Source organism: Cryptotermes secundus, unplaced genomic scaffold (assembly GCF_002891405.2).
Source record: "Cryptotermes secundus unplaced genomic scaffold, Csec_1.0 scaffold550, whole genome shotgun sequence".
NCBI lineage: Eukaryota > Metazoa > Arthropoda > Insecta > Blattodea > Kalotermitidae > Cryptotermes > Cryptotermes secundus.
Genome location: NW_019724591.1, coordinates 362,741 through 381,330, shown reverse-complemented (window position 1 = coordinate 381,330; position 18,590 = coordinate 362,741). Strand labels below are relative to the sequence as shown.

Here is an 18,590-nt window from a genome sequence, read left to right as displayed (position 1 = left end):
CCGGGGCCCGCGTTCCCGGGTGAAGAAACCGGCCCCCCCCCCCCCCCCCCCCCCCCACTACGCGAATTAAAAAAAGAACTAACTGCTCAGCTGAGCTCCTTAATGAGCTAACCTCAATCACTGGACAACGCCATCGTCAGAACCCTTTAGTATCTACTAGCAAACTTCTTCTATGCTACTCGGTGTCACATCTCAAACTTCAATATTTTTTAATACATAAATGTATAATTATATTTTTATTTTGATCATTTAACGACGTTTTTCACTATCGAGGCTATGTAGCGTCGGATTACAGGATGAATAAATGAAAGTGAAGCAGTTAGTGGAATGAGAATTAACAAGGGAAGAGAATTACTAGGTGGAAATCCCCCCCCCCATTTCCATTTTCTTGCCCACATGACCTGAACTTTGATCGAACTTGGGTCGCATTGTGGGTAGCCGGGGACGAACCGTCGGAGCTGTGAAAGTATATTACTGAGGGTAAGTAGATTTACGACATGAACAAGAAGAAGACAATACAGTTACGTGTTGGTTCCCTGAAGATGTAATGAATTGCTTTGTAAATACTGACAGGTCTTCATTTGTCTATCTGAATTTATATTAATAATATATTAAATAAATTGCGTTGAATTTTAATTGCATTCTCACAAAGAGGATTATGAAGAGTACATTGTTCCGAGACACAACGCCATGTTGTCTGACAGCAGTTCACCTACCTTCCGGAAAAACTAAACTGTAGTCACTTTCGTGCCCAAGACATGCTGAGCAAGCAAAACGCAAGCAGCAAGCTGACCTAACCGTGCGTAGAAAATGGTGCTTGAGGCTTCTTGTTTCACGCTTAACACCTGATGCTTGTTGCTGGCCGCTAATCATTTATCCAAAGAATCCTTCCGAAGCCCTTTGTGATATTTCGTAACAAAATTATTTTTCACTGTGAGTAGTTTCTAGCCTCAGGTCCAGCCCCCATACTGGAGGACAACATCTGTCGGCTGTCCGCGACTGCTTATCGAATATATTCGCAGCTACCCTCCGTAGCAGGAGGCAGTCTCCTCCACCCGCAACTTGAGGGGGCGCCATGCCGTAGTGACAAAGGGGGGCCCACTTCACACGTGATCTCATAAGCATAATTTCATTTACCCAAAATAAGGAAAACAGGCTAAGAATGAATAGGTACTTATNAAGGGCCGCGCCATAGCTCAAGCGGTTATTCGCTGGCTTCCCACAGCGGCGGCCCGGGTTCGATCCCGGGTCTGGTCAAGTGGGATTTGTGGTGGACAAAGTGGCGCTGGAGCAGGTTTTCTCCGAGTACTTCGGTTTCCCATGCCAATCTTCATTCCAACAAATTCTCCATCATCATAACACCCGGGGCAGGTACAATAAGCCAATCAGTGGCCGCCGTGACGAGTGGACCCAGTTGGACTCCACGCCCCACTAAGCGAATTTAAAAAAAAATTACTTACTTATGGAGCTGAGCCCTTCTTGAGGAAAAGCCAAATCTGCACCTACTCAAGAATTTTCCAGCATTTTATAGAACCAAAAGGTTCATTACCGTTTTCACAAGCACCCTCCACTGTTCCCTATCCCGAGCCAGATCAATCCAATCTAATAAGGGATAAGTTCAGAAGCTAGTCCATATATGCTTGCATTCGGGATGTTTCTGCTTAGAATTTCGAATGAACCGTGATCTTGGCATTAAGTTCCAAGGTGACAGAAGAAAGTAGACCGCTCTAGCATATCCGCTTACGTAGACAGAAGGAAAGTTGCAATATTGTTCTCTGATACTACAACCTCCTGGAATTCGGGCCCACAGTCTGATTATTTCTGTCGCTATGCTCAGATTAGATACGGGTCTGAAGGCAATGTCTCTACAGTTCAGCACAGCTCAAAGATAATCACAGTCGGTGCTAAGATACTGTTTGAAAATCGATCTGTAATGGCAGTACGCAGTTGTTCTTAACCTTCACAGGATGTGGCACGGGGAGACGTCGGTATATACTGTTTTCCTATTAGGAATTTCTGGTGAGTACAGCATAAATTTATCAACGAAACAATTCCTAAGACTACTTTTTCGCGAGAGTTTGTGACATGCATTAACGAAACATTGCTGAGTCATGTGGCTATGTTGAAACAACTCCGATTAAATGGTTCTCTAAGGCGCGTTATAGAAACAACAATTCGGCCGTTGTGACCCCAAATATTTCCACTTTTACACCAAAATGCTCGGGTTTCTAACGACTGCGATTATGAAGACCGTTGTCCTGCAGAAAGAGGTACAACGTATTCTCGAGGATCGTTATAAACGTTTCGAAGGAATCTGCTGCCTCCATCTTAAAGGTAAAAGAGTGATTACCAATCATGAGATTTTTCAGAATGATATATTATAATTAATTCAACGAAATAATTATTCACTTATTAGTCTACTGCTTTAAGACATTTCTCGTATCTAGGACATGAATAGCCATATTCAGTCTCATTGAGAATAAAACAGAAATACTTACTTTACGGGTTGCGCCGAACGATTGTGTTTTTACGCCTATTTTACGTCAATTTAGCAGAAATTAACTCTGCAAAAACTTTCTTGACATTAGTTTCCATTTCTGTGATAATCTCACACTCACTCACGGGACTGAGCCCTTCTTGAGAAGACGCCATTTGTGCAGCTACGCAAGAATTTCCCAGCATTTTATGGAACCCGAAGGTTCATTACCGTGTTCACAAGAGCCCTCCATTGGTCAATATTCTGAGCCAGATCAACTCAATCCATACCATCCCATCCTATTTCTCTAAGATACATTTTAATATTGTCCACTCACTTACGTCTTGATCTTCCCAGTGGTCTCTTTCCTTCTGGATTTCCCATCAATATCCAATACGCATTCCTCTTTCTCTAATAACTGTGTTCTTAATTTATTTTACGTCATTTCAGCAGTACTGTACTGGGGAAATCTTGAAATTCATAGATACATTTCAAAAATATTCTTGCAATTATTACTCGTAGTTCCGATTTCCGCAACAGGAGGCGACAAGAGCATGGGTCCAAAACTGCGTCCTGAGGAACTTCATGATTCCTAGTCCGAGCCAGATATTGTTGCTCTGATCAAGTAAAAAGAATTAGATGGGTGGGACATGTAGTGAACATGGGAAATTGAAATCCATACAGATGTTTGGTAAAAATAAGTAATCACTTAGAAGATCTTGTTCAACTGACAGAATAATATTAAAATGGATCTGAAATTAACAGGATGGAATGGTGTGGTCTGAACCCATTAAGATCAGGAACAGTCATGCACTGTCGGATTTAAAGAAAAAAGAATGTTTAGATTGTCTTGGGCAGCTTAGCAGGTATTAGCTTCTCAAAGAGAATTCCGTTCCATATATTTAGTTAGTTAGTAAGTCTTTTCAGTATTTGCTTCTTACTATTCCAACCCAAACCGCAATATACTTTATCAAGCCTTAAATACGTCACTAGCCCTAATATAGTTTATCAAAGTAATCCATTATTTGTTATAACGACACCAAAGTTATGATTCACATATTGAGGAACACGATGCGCAACAGAGAACACCAAAGAGAACAATGTTTGCGCTTTTTTAACGACGCTGTCAATATCTGGAATACACAAATGAGTACCAGGAATTATTTAAATAATTTTCCTGGGAAGTAAAAAGCAGCCGGCGCGTAAGGCTGACACCCTTATCGACATCTTTGAGCCGACTGTTTAGATGATGTGGGCACCTCAACATCTCACAACCCTATGGGCTTTCACGGCCTGGTACAAGGATAGCTTTACTTTTACTTTACTTATGCTGAAAAGCAGATGATATGAATGATGAATTTTAAGGAGTGGTTTTGAATGAAACCAGTCAGAGCTTAATGGACGTATGAACCCAGTATTTGCCTGCAGGAAATGTGACAAGGTAAGAAAAACATATGTCAAGACACCTAGTGTCACGGCTACACCAACCCCTTCCACCCACTCACAAAATAATGTGGTACTAGCTGGCTATTCCTGTGACAGGCCGTGGAGGCTCATAGGCTTGTGAGACGTCGAGGTTCCCACATTTTCTCTAAACAATCGGCTCACAGATGGTGGCAACTTGGTCAGCTTTACGAGTCAGCTGCCTTTTACTCCCAAGAAGATTCCTGGTACTCATTTCTGTTAGAGGCTGAGTCGACCCCAGGGCCATAGTGCGGCTGGAAGGAATAGGTAAACTGAAAAAAAGAATCCACCTTATCGGGACGCGAACCCGCGACCTTCCAGCTTGTAGCATAGTGTCTCAACCAACTATGCTAGCGCGTGTCCCCAATCTGGTACTGGTGTGAATAAATTCAACCTGTATGTGTCGTTTGTTCCGGTCTAGAAAACCGTAATTAACGGTCGTGGGGATTCGTTGCGCTGACCACGCGACATCCTCTATCCGCAAAAGTTGGCACTAAACTTCGCCGACAAGCGGCGGTCGCTCGGTCGGTATAGTTCGCTTGCGGACTAAAATCACGGAGTTCATTTGTTTTATGTGTCATTTGTGAAACACTACTAGCAAAGGTTTAACGGGTCTCACATAACGGGCCATAAATTTATGTTATCCTAGTAGCAGAAAAGTTTTAGAAATACTAGCAAGTGTGGCACACAAATTCTGATCACATAACCATTTCTTTTTTTTTTTAATTCGCTTAGTGGGAGGTGGAGTCCAACTGGGTCCACTCGGCACGGCCACTGATTGGCCTATTGTAGCCTGCCCCGGGTGATTATGATGATGGAGAATTTGGTTGGAATAAAGATTGGCAGGGTAAACCGAAGTACTCGGAGAAAAACCCGCCTCAGCGCCACTTTGTAAACCACAAATCCCACTTGACTAGACCCTGGATCGAACTCAGACCGCCCCGGTGGGAAGCCAGCGACTAACCGCTTGAGCTATGGCGCGACCTCAACCAATTCTTTGGTGTGCAGTGAATTCTTCTGATGAAAAGAAGGATTTGAGGTTCTCACAGCTGTAACTGGGATGTGACACCGTGTAGTTCGAGGGACTTGTATCGCAGTACACGGCCTTACATCCCGGATGACGCGAATCATCAGAGTGAAGCAGCTGCTGACGTTCTGTTTGAAACGGGATGAGGTTATATGAGGCCGAAAGGGATTAACGTTAATCTGGATGACCCTGAAAAGTAGCTATCTTAATCCGTTTGTGATCCAGCGCCACATTCGCTTTGCCACACTGAGCAAATCAAGGTGGGGTTGGACACAGACATCGCAGCGATGTTAGTAGCTTTTCTTTTTTCTCTCTCTCCCCCACTGTGGAGCACAGGACTTATTTTTCAATTTCACTGATCATTTTCACAGACGATAGGACTCCTTGGACGGGTGATCAGCTCGTCGCAAGGCCGCTACCTACAGGAAAATACAAACGCAGAATGAACGCATACACAGACCAAATATCCATGCCTTATGTGGGATTCGAACCCACGATCCCGGCTTCTGAGCGAGCGAGACAGTACAGGATTTAGACCGCGCGGCTAATGTGACCGGCAGTAATTAGCTTTACCGCTATGTTATTCAGCTTGATATATTTACTTACCCCATTCATATAATTTTAACATATGCTCCATGTACATGAAGTGGCCCCTGAAAACGTCAAGGGTCTTGTGTGAAGGCTGAAGCAGATTTCGACTTGTTGAAAACAATTCTAACGTATGCGAGATTTGAAGCTGGAAAAATTGTTGTAATAAATGGGAGATCTGACGTTGACAATTTACCTTAACGCACGCTGCACGTTTGTTGAAGTGAGGTGTCATCTCTGACGAGAGGACGGGTCAGTTGTTTACAATTGTTGCTGGTCCTCGTCAGCGCAGTCGTTCTCGGGTTCCAGTCCAGCGGGACTCGTAACCATATTTTAGTGTCTCAGATTCGAAACTCCCCACAACCTGGAGGGCTAGATCCCCGTGTTTATACCCCCTAGGAACAGGGTGGCCCAGTTATAGCTCAGGCACGGGGTTCCCCTTCGTCGCGTTCTACGACTCGAGGGGATAGTGAAAGTAATCTAACCCACCTCCACACGGGCAACTACTAACTGGCTTAGCCGTTGGTTCTCGTTATAGAGCCTCGGTACGGACCGCATAGAAAACAGTATTTCCAACAGTTCCTCTATTGTCATGTGCGTTTCTATTCCTGCCATACATGTTTGCTGAACCGTTACCTAGCAGCTGACAATCTCTTCTGGCTTAATTATTCAGACCTTTCGGTCGCCATGTCACAGTACGCTTCAGTAAATTTTTTCTTTGTTCACACCAGTTGATTTCACTTCGCCGTCGAACTCAACACAAGCTGAACTCAATCATCTGAAATCGGATATCTCTAAAAAAAAACAAACTCCGTGGTTTCAGTCCGCAAGCGAAATATACCAACCGAGCGACAGCAACTTGTCGAAGTTAGTGCCAACTTTAGCCGATAGACGGTGCCGCGTGGTCAGCGCAACGAATCCCCAAGGCGGTTAATTTCGGTTTTCTAGACCGAAGCCGCTATTTCCTTGAAATAGCTTGTAGTGTCTCAAATTTGAGATTGGAAATTTAAGCCCTTACCTAAATGTTCGAGACTTGCGAAAAGTGTTTTACAGTCATTACATTAGTATGACAACACCTGGACAGGCAACTAGGTTAAGAATGTTGATGATCAGCATTTATGCGTAATCACATAAGTAAGAAGCTCGCTAATGAGGCCACTGGAGTATCGTAATATTACCGCATAAGCAGCAGAGAGGACCACGGGGCCCACCCCCCAGTCACAGGGAATAGCCAATGAGAATATAACTTTGGGAATTGAGAACAAAAGGGAGGAGTTAACTACCCTCTGTCGTCAACAGCTGAATTAGCAAATTGAAACTATAAATTACTGAATTTAGGAGACTTGTGATCTGATCTTAAACAGAATATGGAGTTGTCAGCCGGAGGCTCTAGGCAATATGGGCCTTACGAGTGGAGGAGGTGGCCCTACGTCTTTTATCTCAAGTAAGTCACATTTACTCATATCAGCCATGTTGTTTGATAGTATTGTTGATAAAAGTGTTGTTGAGTGATTTCAATGTGCAAACTAGAATCATGTAACATGTAATTGCCTAGGATGTTAGTCAGGCAATAGGGGTTTTATAGTGTATGTGTCAAGGTTATGGTTAGCGTGTAGTGATAAATATAGTATGTGGGTTTCAATGTGTATAACTAAGGGTAGATTATGTTAAGAGTGAAACTGTACGACGGATAGTGTAATCGTATCTAATGAATAGTAGGGAAATAGGATGACATGGAACGATTAATACTTGCCTATAGTCGAAGAGAGAGCGAAGGGAGAGAGAGACTCCAGTTTTACACCCCCGAAGGGGAGGTTCCTAGTGTAGCGTGAAGTGAAGCCTATGTAGACCCGACTGAAAGTCGGCCTTGTAATAATGTAAATATTGTAAATACGGTAAATATCAATGTAAATAGACCAGGGTAGTTAGAGTAGGATGTACCGGGATTGTGATTTACTCCTCTATAATCAACTTTCCCACGACCGATCCCGAGCAATCCTGACCAAAGCGAGGGCTGAACTGACACAGGCAGCAGTAGCAGCCGAAGGCAAAGAAAGACAAACAGGGACAGAGAGGTTAGCGGTATCACCCGATAGGAGGCTACCTGCAGACTAGATGAGGAGTTGTCAAGAGGGAGCTATGACAATATGTCAGGGGGTAGTTCCCACAATAGAGAGGACAGATGGTGGCAGCTTTAAGTGAGAGAAGGAAGCCCCGAACAGGAGAATCCTAGCTGAGGGTAAGCTAGGATTATGGTGTTAACTCCTTACAGCGTAAGCTGTGGTAGCAAGGAGGGGTACCTGCACGCCCCCCCGCACCACGGCGTTACAAGTGGCGACAGCGGTGGACAACCAACCCACCCCCGTCGCAGGGACGTTACAAGTGGCGGCAGCGAGGGATCCCTCCACGCCCCCCGGCCGCCACGGCGTTACATAGCTCTTCAATTATCCTCACGAGGCTGAGTGGATTCCGTTCCAGACCGACTACTTCTCAGAAAATCTGGTAGCGCCGGGAATCGAACCCGGGACCTCTGGATCTGTAGCCAGGAACTGTGATCACTAGACCACAGAGGCGGTCACACCACTCCCCTACAGCAACTTATTTCATCGTAAGAGGAAAGGGATGTGTTACACATACACGTTGCAGCAAACCTTTATATGTGTGCCATATCAGGTACTGAACTTAGATAAAAGTTGTCAATGATCACACAATATTTCATTTTGATTTATGACTTTCAATCCCGTTGCAGGCTGGCAACTATTGACGCAGAATGGAAAGGGGGAAAACCTGGTTATCTGCTCTTCTCTAATTCTTCAGAAGAAGTCAGAATTAGAGGGGGAAAAATAAAAGAGTAAATCAAATGTTCTAGGGCCATCTGTAAAACTTTTCTTAAACAATTTGAGCGTAAGTTTGTAGGCAAATTTCTTTCCTTCCTAACAGAACTGCCTGCTTCCCTTGGGACACAGATCCTGATGGTATCCACGTGATGTCAACATAAGGTAACGTTGCAGTGGGTGTTGCTCAGGACACACAATATTTTAACCAGTTTCAATACAATTCAAATTTTTCATAGCACATAATTTATGCTTTGAATTAAAATCACACATATCGGCCCCCATTTCTTTTTTGGATTTGAGTTCCTCACGGCGGCTATTAAACAGAGTGACATCATTTTTGATGTGACGTTTGTCTGGCAGACATTTGCCGACGTTTCGGAAGAACGTCTTGCCTCAACTTTCTTGCTGCTTGTTTGGTTTACTTTTCGACCCTGAACATAAGAGCACTTCATTACACAGAAATTCCTCTAAAATTCTCACAGCGGGCGGTAATGAAAAGTTCTATCTTCTGATATATAACGCCATATAATCAGTCGAAAGTCAACCGACGTTTCGAAAGAACATATCCCTTACATCTTCAATGTCTAAAAATAATCCAGGCAAGAAATTAGCGTGAAAGCAGGTGACTCTGCTTACCACCTCTACCTCCGAAACGTCGGTTTAATACCAACGGTCTACACGGGGTTATACCCCAGAAACTGGAACTCTCAATGTGAGGGCTCTTATTACTTCAGAATAAAGTCTAGCGGTGTGATTCTGAATACACGTACATATAACCAAGGGGCAGCTGCTATTTCACGCCATGTGTTACATTTAGTGATGTGTTGTGCAGTTACTGGTGTCTGTTCGTAGAAGTCTCCAAAATGCACGTCACTGCAGTTCTCTTACTTATTTATGATTGTTAATTAATATATACCCAGGCCGAGCAACAGCTCAGACGGCTAGTACATGGCATCCCAAAGCGGTGACTCGTGTTCGATCCCAGGTCAAATCATGTAGGATGTTTAATACAAGAAATAACACTGGGACAGGTTTTCTCCGCGTAATACGGTTTACCCTACCGATTCTCATTCCACTGATTACTCTGCAATCATCAACTATCCGACGCTATAAAGGTAAAAGTTGTCCATGTGCTTAGCTAATTAAGCACTACGCCATGAAGGCGTATGGGGGAGTGGATATATAGATCCATATTTCCTTAAACTCGCACTAGTTGGAAGTGGTTGGTTTCACGCACCTGCCGCTTTACCCATGGGAAAGTATCCCGGATAATCATTCGATATGAGGCTGGGTGGGCCCCAGAACCGGTCTGGACGACGTGGAGAAGAGAAAAATCTTGATCCTACTGGGACTCGAACTCCGACCCCTCGGTCGTCCAACCTTATTCAGCCCCTGTACCGACGCTATACTAACTCAATATCCACAGCGTTGTTAAATAACCAACTTATATCCGCCTATTTCGAAGGCGGCGCGGTCTAAACCTCGTACTGCCTTGAAACGCTCGAAAAGAAACCATTAATCGTATTTCACTCCAGCTTGGATATAAATAGGTCCACGTTTTCTTTCAAATATTAAGTTTCTGGACATTATTCACTGTCCTCTTTATAACTAAAATACTAAACTCCGTGGCCTGTAGTCCGCAAGCTAAATATACCGACCGAGCGACCGCCACTTGTCGTCGAAGTTAGTGCCAACTTTAGCGAATAGAGAGTGTCGCGTGGTCAGCGCAACGAATCCCTACGGCCGTTAATTTAGACCGGAACAAACGACACATACAGGTTGGATTTATTCACACCAGTACCAGATCGGAGGCACGCGCTAGCGTATTTGGTTGAGGCACTATGCTACAAGCGTGATGTAGCGGTAAAGCTCTTAGACTTGTATTCGGGAGGTCTTCAGTTAAAATCTTAATTGATCTAAATTGTTTTGTTTCCGATAGTTGCTCAAGCACTTGATGACACCAGTTCAGTGATGCCAACAGCAGTAACTAGAGCCACACGCCCGAGGGAACCAAGAATTGTTGGAGGAAAACCAGCAACGATGGGGCAGTTTCCTTATCAGGTAATGTTACTACGATGCTCAAGAATGATATAAGGTCCATTACATAGGGATATATAGTGAAGATATGAACTCTGTTAGGGAGAATGTGTCAATATTGTGAAAATAATTATTTATACAAAATATCCCTCTCTTCAAGCAAGTATCCCAAGAATACAATTACATGAGGTTCAAAATGCTCCACAAATAGAGTACAATATGGTCTAAATGGACAAAGTACTTATGTGTGGTGTTTCTAACGACACTGTTAGTCACTAAGAATACATGGAGTCCAACAGTATCATAACTATTGAATAATAAATTGGAAATTTGTGGGAAGGAAATGTTTGTGGCCTAATCTGAATCAATAACTCGGAAACTACTTTTAGAGACTGAAGAGAACTGCGAAGAATCTCAGGATAATTTTTGTTCTGGTCGAAATTGTATCTAGGGTCGTCCCGAACACAATAAACGAGTGTCATCCGCCGAAAAAAAAGACTATTTCGTTATTGTGCGTTGTGGTTGTAGCAAAAGTTTAAAACGTTTGACGAAATGAACGAGAATTCTCATCTTCGAACAAAAGCATGCAGGATGCGAAAAACAGTGCTCAATTTCTACGCCTTGAAGTTCATATGTTTCCCAATATTTACTAAAGAGCATGCGCTCTAAAAAAAAAGGTACCCGATACACTGCCTAGCTAACCTTACGGTATAAAACTTCATTGTATGTCCGAAATTCCAACCGGTGTATGAACACCGGTCAATGAGGATGAGGTGGGCAGGGCATGTAGCATGAATGGGGGAGAAGAATACATATAGGATACTGGTGAGAGAGCCAGAAGGAAAAAACCACTGGAAAGACCAAGACGTAGGTGGGTGGACAATATTAAAATGGATCTTAGAGAGAATGGATGATATGGATTGGATTGATCTGGATCAGGATATGGATCAGTGGAGGGCTCTTGTGAACACGGTAATGAACCTTCGGGTCCCATAAAATGCTGGGAAATTCTTGAGTAGCTGCAGATTTGGCTTCTCCTCAAGAAGGCCTCAGCTCCATGAATACAGGAAGTATGAAGTATGCAGAATCCAGTACCTTTCTAATGACCCAATGATTTATGTTAGTAGCAGACGAATATGCAGCCTCGTTCTTTCAGTGGAGTGAGTATAAGTACAAGCTTCTCAGAGGATAGAGTTGAAGATTCGGGTCAGGAAAAGAATGAACACAAGATTCTCCCACCAATCTGCCTACTTCTCACCACGCTTTTGCTGGCCTTCCCCATATTCCCACCGGTTATCACTTCTTTTGTGGATGTCTCCCTCCATAGAGCTTCTCACCCTTCGCGTCCTAAGCGTGTCCTTATTGAAGGAAGGGTGGGGGTGTGCGATGTAGGTATGGTGGGGAGCCGGGCGCCCAACTTTAACCTCCATCATCTGTTCGCTCATTCATTCGTTTGTGCGTTCAATCCCTGATCTGAGTTTCGTTTATTGACTTCAGAAGGCATCAGGTTCGAATCTCAATCCGGATATAAAAATTGTAAATCGTTTGTGGTCTGCATTATATCACTAAGATAAGCAGCCGATAAATAAACGACGTTAATATACGTATATAATATATATATATATATATATATCAAATTTATTTCCCATCCTATGTCTCTCAATTCATCATTGAAAACCTGCCATAATTCTAAAATACGAAACCCATGTCAACTAATAGATAGTTATAAAGCAAAGAGTAAAATCAGTCTAGCCGAAGTGCGTTATATTTGCAGGTGCTTCTTTACATTAACACCGACGATGGGCTGCATCTGTGTGGCGGTACGATTATTGCAGAGCAGTATGTGTTGACGGCAGCACACTGTGTGTCCGAGTAAGTTTTAATCTTCAGCAGGCCTTTGTATTCAGGGCAGCACACTGTGTGTCCGAGTAAGTTTCGATCTTCAGCAGGCCTCTATATTCAGGGCAGCACACTGTGTGTCCGAGTAAGTTTCGATCTTCAGCAGGCCTTTGTATTCAGGGCAGCACACTGTGTGTCCGAGTAAGTTTCGATCTTCAGCAGGCCTTTGTATTCAGGGCAGCACACTGTGTGTCCGAGTAAGTTTCAATCTTCAGCAGGCCTTTGTACTCAGGGCAGCACACTGTGTCCGAGTAAGTTTTAATCTTCAGCAGACCTTTGTATTTAGGGCAGTACACTGTGTGTCCGAGTAAGTTTTAATCTTCAGCAGGCCTTTGTATTGAAGGGAGCATATTGTGTGTCCGAGTAAGTTTTAATCTTCAGCAGACCTTTGTATTCAGGGCAGTACACTGTGTGTCCGAGTAAGTTTTAATCTTCAGCAGGCCTTTGTATTGAAGGGAGCACATTGTGTGTCCGAGTAAGTTTTAATCTTCAGCAGGCCTTTGTACTCAGAGGAGCGCAATGTGTGTCCTAGTAAGTTTTAATCTTCAGCAGGCCTTTGTATTGAAGGGAGCACATTGTGTGCCCGAGTAAGTTTTAATCTTCAGCAGGCCTTTGTATTCAGGGCAGCACACTGTGTCTCCGAGTAAATTTTAATCTTCAGCAGGCCTTTGTATTCAGGGTAGCACACTGTATCTCCGAGTAAGTTTTAATCTTCAGCAGGCCTTTGTATTGAAGGGAGCACATTTTGTGTCCGCGTAAGTTTTAATCTTCAGCAGGCCTTTGTATTGAAGGGAGCATATTGTGTGTCCGAGTAAGTTTTAATCTTCAGCAGGCCTTTGTATTGAAGGGAGCATATTGTGTGTCCGAGTAAGTTTTAATCTTCAGCAGGCCTTTGTATTCAGGGAAACACATTGTGTGTCCAAATAAGTTTTAATCTTCAGCAGGCCTTGGTATCCAGGGGAGCACATTGTGTGTTCGAGTTAAGTTTTAACCTTCAGCAGGACAGTGGCCAATAGAAGGTCTTGTAAAAACGATCATGGATATGATATGGCATTATATCTCTGAAGATGGTGGTCTTCACAGTAATAACATTTCGATTTTCATGTATGGAAGTGAATTATTTGATCAGTTGAGAGCCTATTAAGTTCTAAAACGCTCTGCCAGATGGAGTTAGTTGCAGTAATTATTATCTGACTGAGTTCTGAAGCCAGAGGGCAAGGAAAATTGAGGGTAGAGGAGTAGGATGATTCAACTCCGCTGCTAGGTAAATGGGGGGGGGGAGCTTCGATTCTTCTTCAGAGCTCAGTAAGACGATATTCGTTTTTATTGCAGCGCGAAAGCTTCTGATATCGAAGTGTTGGCTGGGAACATAAATCGAAGTGTTTCGAGGAGACACTGGATCCAGTCACGGGTATCGCAAATGTACGTTCACGAATCCTACATGCAACTACAAAATTACAATGACCTAGCTGTACTAAAGGTAGGTAAAATCTTATCTTAGAAGAAATAGCCTATACTTATTTTGTAATTATGTATTATCCATAATGTCCAGGTGTTACTATATGAACAACATGCTTTAATATAACGAAAATCTGTATTCTGCTCACAGAGTGTATTTGTGTGTCTCGTTTTGTTCTCACAATAAACAGCGGCTGTTTCCCTAAATAACAGTAACCGGTTGGGCTTTGTACTGGAGATGTAATGTGTTTCCTGTGAGGTACGGACTGAATTCTTATATATACTGCATTCTGCCCACAGAGTGTATCTGTGTGTTCCGTATGGTTCTCACAATAAACAGCGACTGTTTCCCTAAACAGCATTAACCGGCCGGGCTCTGTAGTGGCGACGTAATGTGTTTCCTGTGAGGTGCAGACTGAATTCTTATATATGGAGTCCGATTGCTAGGAAATGCATGGGTGGACACGTCTAACAACAATACATCATCTCCGTTGCTGAGCAGGGATGTGTTTTCTGTGGATGGTCCGTGCCGTGCAGTGAACACTGTTCGAGAGATTCGTCAGGAAGACCTCTTTCAAGGCAGTCCAATAGCTGGATGTGTTAGTGTAATGACGAATTGTAGTTACGACGTGGAAATTATAGAACAAATCGAGTTCTCAAATCCGGAACCCATTATTTACTGTCGCGTTAGCAGGATATACGTTACATTATTTTTTAATTAAATTTCGCTTGATGATGATAACAAATAATTCGGTCGAAACATGTTGTGAGTGAATTTAGAAAACGACTTGGTTTTTATACTACTGAAGTGCCATATATGAAATGTTGTGTCGAAGCTTAATGAAAGAATATAGGAGACCGAGCTCGAAACACAATGAACTGCACTGCACGCCCTACGTAACAGAGGTTCCATTGCATTGTTTTCTCACAGTTGGAACAAAGTTACGATCTCGATGGACTCTCGACTTCCTCGCTGAAACTAAGGAGCACTCCCGTTGCTTCGGGCACGCTCTGCACTGTTACTGGCTGGGGAAGTACAAAGGAGGTAAGTATGCAACACAGCTAACTGTTAAGTCTAAATACCAATGTATCTATGGCCTGTCGTCCGCAAGCGAACTATACCGACCGAGCAACCGCCGCTTGTCGGCGAAGTTAGTGCCAACTTTAGCGGATAGAGGGTGTCGCGTGGTCAGCGCAACGAATCCGCACGGCAGTTAATCTCGGTTTTCTAGACCGGAGCCGCCATTTCCTTGAAATAGCTCCTCAATTACCCTCACGAGGCTGAGTGGACCCCGTTCCAGACCCACTATTTCTCAGAAAATCTGGTAGCGCCGGTAATCGTACCAGGGATCTCTGGAACGGCAGCCAGGAACTCTGACCACTAGACCATAGAGGCGGTCCAAATAGCAATGTCTGCTTTTCAGAAATAAAAATATTTTTCTCGTACAATGAAGCCTTCTCGGACGACAAATCACATCAGTGTTTTGTTAGCAGCCAATGTTTCCCGTACCCTTCTCCATCAGCAGGGGCTGATGTGATGTGATGTAGACATACAGCGCTCTCAGAAACGTCGGCTATTAATTCCATATCCACATGGTTGATGGCTGAAGAAGGCTTCACTGTATAATGTAGTTGAGGCTGTTTCAAATTGAAGATATATCGTTATCGTAAGCTTCGACAGCGTGTTAGTGACTAGACATGGGGTTTGGATTGATAATTGCATTTACTCAACGCATATAACACGTAACTACAAATAATTATAACACTCATTAATGTGCACACTCCGGAAATCACTACTGCAAACACAAGTCTTCTCAATCACCTGTCTTCACTTGTCTTTGCTTGGTATCGGCGTCTAGCAATGCAACTCAAGACTGGCTTCCAACTGCCGACTCAGACCTCAGACCTAACTTTTCCCGTTCGTGCTCTCTATATAGTATTGGCACGTACTGCATAGAAAACGCCGCTTTTTAATTGATCTAGTCCTTCCGGCCGCATTATGACCCTGCGGTTGACTGAGCCTCTAACAGAAATAAGTATTAGAAAACTTTCTTGTGGCAAAGAGCGGCCAGTGCTTAGGGCTGAAAACTTCGCCGCCATCTGTGAGCCGTATGTCTAGATAATGTGGGAGCCTCGACGTCTCACAAACCTATGGGCCTCCACGGCCTGTTACAGAGATGGCAGGGCTATTTGAGAATTTATTTCTTTTGCAGAAAGGATCGAGTTCCAACAGTCTACAGTACGTAAATGTGCCAATTTTGGACGAGAGGATCTGTTCGGAGGGCCTGTGGAGGCAGCTGTTCCAAGGGGAGATCTGCGCGGGCTACACTTACGGTGGGAAAGATGCGTGTCAGGTAATGTATGACGTATCACATGTCGTCATAGTTTTACAGGTCTACCGTACAGCGCTTCTGTTTGCCGACTTTTCGAAGGAGGGATCTCGGCTAGCCGTCCATAACGCATTCCAAAAAGAATGAACAGAACACTATAATTCTATCTTCTGGAATGTAACTCCCTGTAGTCCTTTGAAATTGAACCGTAGTTTTGAAGGAACATTTCGCCTCCATCTACAGGATAAAAAAAAAGGCAAGCAACATTCCAGCATGAAGCAGGTAGCAAGCCTGAAGATGGAGGTGACATGTCACTCCTAAATGTCGGTTGGCTTTCAGCGAACCACACGGCGTTTTATCCAATAAGATGGAGCTCTTCATAATTACCGCTGTGAGAATCTCAAATTTTACAAAAAAAAAAAAAAAAACCTTAGTCACAAAAATACTGTCACGTGTTCGTCAAAGTCACATTGCGACTGACGGTCAGTCAGCAAGTCTTGGTGTCGAGCCTCATCTGCGGCTCATGACCAGATATTTATTACTGTTTGACAGTTACGGTTTTGTTTTTGTGCGGCGCCCTCTCTGGCGAGAGGTAGGATCTGTCTTTTTTATATGCTGCTGTCCCTTGCCAGGGCAGTACTCTCGGGTCTGAGTCCCTTGGGACTCGCGACGACATTTTACTGTCTCAGATTTGAGACTTCCCTTTTCGTCGCCGCCTACGACTCACAGGGCTACGGTGGAGGTATTCGACCCCGCCTCCACTCGGGTACACGTGTTCGTGACTAGACACGATATTTGGATAGCCTCCGCTCGGACCGCGCAGAAAATACTATTTCCAACATCTGTTCTATTGTTGAGCGTTTATTCTTTGTGTAGCAATGATACCTTATTAGATTACGTCATATCGTGTTTACTGTGTCATTGCTTAGCAACGGATGACATCTCTTGTTAAGTTATTGGATCACATCACAGTAGTTAAATATCAGTCACCGAAATCACAGCCCGTGTGGAGTCGAGTTCGAGTACCTCCACCGAAATCCTAAGAGTCATAGGAGGCGACGAAAAGGTACCCAGTGCCTGGGGGTATAACCGGGCCACCCTCTTCCTGAGGGATATAAATTCGGGAACATGGCTCTCAAGGTTCTGGAGTCTCGAGTCTGAGAGAGTAAAATGTGGTCATGAGTCCCTCGGGATTCTGACCTGTGAATGACTGCGTTGGCGAGGACGAACAGCATTTGTAAACGAAAGATCCATCCTCTCGTCAGAGAGGATGTTACATAATGACTATAACCGAAAGTGTACAGTTGGAAAAGGAAATTACTGGTCGTGAGTCTCGAGGGGTTTGTCGCCAAGACGATCTGATCGGCGGTAAACAGCCAGTAGTAAAGTAACTCTGACAGTATTTCGCCCCATAACGTATTCCATACAGCAATATCAAAGCAGTTTCAAAACATTTTGGGTTATGGAATTATTCAGGGAATTATTGTCTTCAATTTAGAAATGAAAAATCGAAAATGTTATACAAAAACCATTTAATAATAATATAGGGAATTATAACATTATTTGTTGGTTGCTCACGACCGCTTATTCAAGTCCGTTGCCACGGTAACTGGGGACGCGTTTAACAGTCACATGCAAGAGCTTAAGATATTAAAACATTTTGTTTCATTAACATTATTATCTCGGTATAAATTTTTACAGGGTGATTCGGGAGGACCTCTGGTTTGTGAAGGATATCTGACAGGAGTCGTATCCTGGGGAGAAGGATGCGCTAGAGTAAACAGACCCGGTGTTTATGCTAACGTTACTTGGTTCAAAGCATGGATCGAAGAATTGGCTGGTTTTGACGACGAGGCTTCAGTAACAACTGACTCGACTTCCGAAGAACAGTCTGTAACAAGTTTAAATTCAGAAGAATTCGACACTTCAACAACAAGCGGAACGGATAAAATAAAATCATTAAGCTTTGCATCGAGTGCTGTGATAATTTTTGCTTACCTATTTAAGTGAACATATACTATTTCTATATAAAGTAAAATCATTATGGTGCTGAGTGAGACAAATGCGCATGCGCTGGTTTGTGGTGCTACCAATTCTGCCGGTAGGTGGATATGCCATTAACAATTCTTCTGTCATCTGTCGTCATATTCATTAAAATTTCTCATATTAATCAGCTTCCTGAAACTTGAATTCTCTGTTTTATTGATTTGGTGTTGAGACTGGACTTGTGAGTAAGAGAAACTGAGATTTTCAGACTCCATATGATCAATAAATAACGCCCGTCGTTTAACCACTCAATAATTTCCTTATATGTATGTTATCCAAAGGCTTATTACCGTGTTCGCAATCTCTCTCCACTGGTCTCCATCTTGAGCCAGATTAATCTAGTCCATACCACACCATTCTAAACCTCTAAAATACATTTTAGTATTATCCCCTCAATTATGTGTAAGAATTCCTGGTGGTCTCTTTCC

At 43.4% G+C, this 18,590-nt stretch overlaps 1 protein-coding gene across 1 annotated transcript in view; it reads left to right on the top strand.

The window, feature by feature from the left end:
* Positions 1 to 18,390, top strand: part of LOC111862358 (transmembrane protease serine 9) — a 28,667-nt gene extending 10,277 nt beyond the window's left edge. Inside the window, exons 8-14 of the mRNA XM_033750632.1 lie at positions 1,941 to 2,019; positions 10,332 to 10,453; positions 12,204 to 12,301; positions 13,661 to 13,808; positions 14,718 to 14,831; positions 16,000 to 16,140; positions 17,818 to 18,390. Coding sequence (XP_033606523.1) covers positions 1,941 to 2,019; positions 10,332 to 10,453; positions 12,204 to 12,301; positions 13,661 to 13,808; positions 14,718 to 14,831; positions 16,000 to 16,140; positions 17,818 to 18,126 — 1,011 coding nt within the window. The 3' untranslated portion in view covers positions 18,127 to 18,390. The remainder of the gene's footprint in view (positions 1 to 1,940; positions 2,020 to 10,331; positions 10,454 to 12,203; positions 12,302 to 13,660; positions 13,809 to 14,717; positions 14,832 to 15,999; positions 16,141 to 17,817) is intronic.
* The last annotated feature ends 200 nt before the right edge of the window (positions 18,391 to 18,590 follow it).